The 735-nt window shown below is 58.5% G+C and overlaps 1 protein-coding gene across 1 annotated transcript in view; it reads right to left on the bottom strand.

Annotated features, from left to right (window-relative positions):
• The window catches only part of EMH_0026860 (uncharacterized protein), a gene marked incomplete at both ends in the record, with an annotated part of 2,523 nt that overhangs the window by 184 nt on the left and 1,604 nt on the right, over positions 1–735 (bottom strand). Inside the window, one exon of the mRNA XM_013502679.1 lies at positions 3–409. Coding sequence (XP_013358133.1) covers positions 3–409 — 407 coding nt within the window. The remainder of the gene's footprint in view (positions 1–2; positions 410–735) is intronic.

The raw sequence follows: 735 nt of genomic DNA, 5'->3' as shown, positions 1-735 counted from the left end.
ACACCCCCTCTAGGATGCTTCCTCTTTGAAGGAGTTTTTGCTGCTGCTGCTGCTGCTGCTGCTGCTGCTGCTGCTGTTGCTGCTGCTGGTAGTGCAGATGGATCTACTACAGAAATTTGCTGCTGCTGCTGCTGCTGCTGCAGATGCAGCTGCTGCTGCAGCTGCTGCTGCAACTGCTGCTGCTGCAGCAGAAGCGGGCTCCCCCTAGCTGTGTGAAAGGCTGCTGCTTCTGCTGCTGCTAATCCCGCATGCAGTTGCTGCTGCTGCTGCTGCAGCTGAAACTGCTGCTGATGCAGTTGCAACTGCTGCTGCTGCAGCTGAAACTGCTGCTGCTGCTGCTGCTGCTGCTGCTGCTGCTGCTGCTGCACATTGAGCTGCACGTCAAAATTCCATAGTTCCGTCACCCCCCCTGCGAAGCAGCAGCAAACAAACACTCAACCAAATTCAGCAGCAGCAGCAGCAGCAGCAGCAGCAGCAGCAGCAGCAGCAGCAAGAGCAGCAACAAGAACAGCAGCAGCAGCAGCAACACCCACCACCACCACCAAAAGAAGCAGCAGCTGTAGCACCACAGGCAGCAACAGCAGCAGCACGCCAAGCAGCAGCAGCACGCCAAGCAGCAGCAGCAGCAGCAGGTGCAGCACTACAAGCAACAGCAGCAGCAGCAGCAGCAGCAGCAGGAGCACACCACGCAGCAGCAGCAGCAGCAGGTGCAGCATCACAAGCAGCAGCAGCAGC

The sequence above is a fragment of the Eimeria mitis genome, genomic scaffold, assembly GCF_000499745.2.
Source record: "Eimeria mitis Houghton genomic scaffold, Emh_scaff990, whole genome shotgun sequence".
Taxonomy (NCBI): Eukaryota; Apicomplexa; class Conoidasida; order Eucoccidiorida; family Eimeriidae; genus Eimeria; species Eimeria mitis.
The sequence above is the reverse complement of the archived record's forward strand: the minus strand, read 5'-3'. Positions and strand labels throughout refer to the sequence as shown.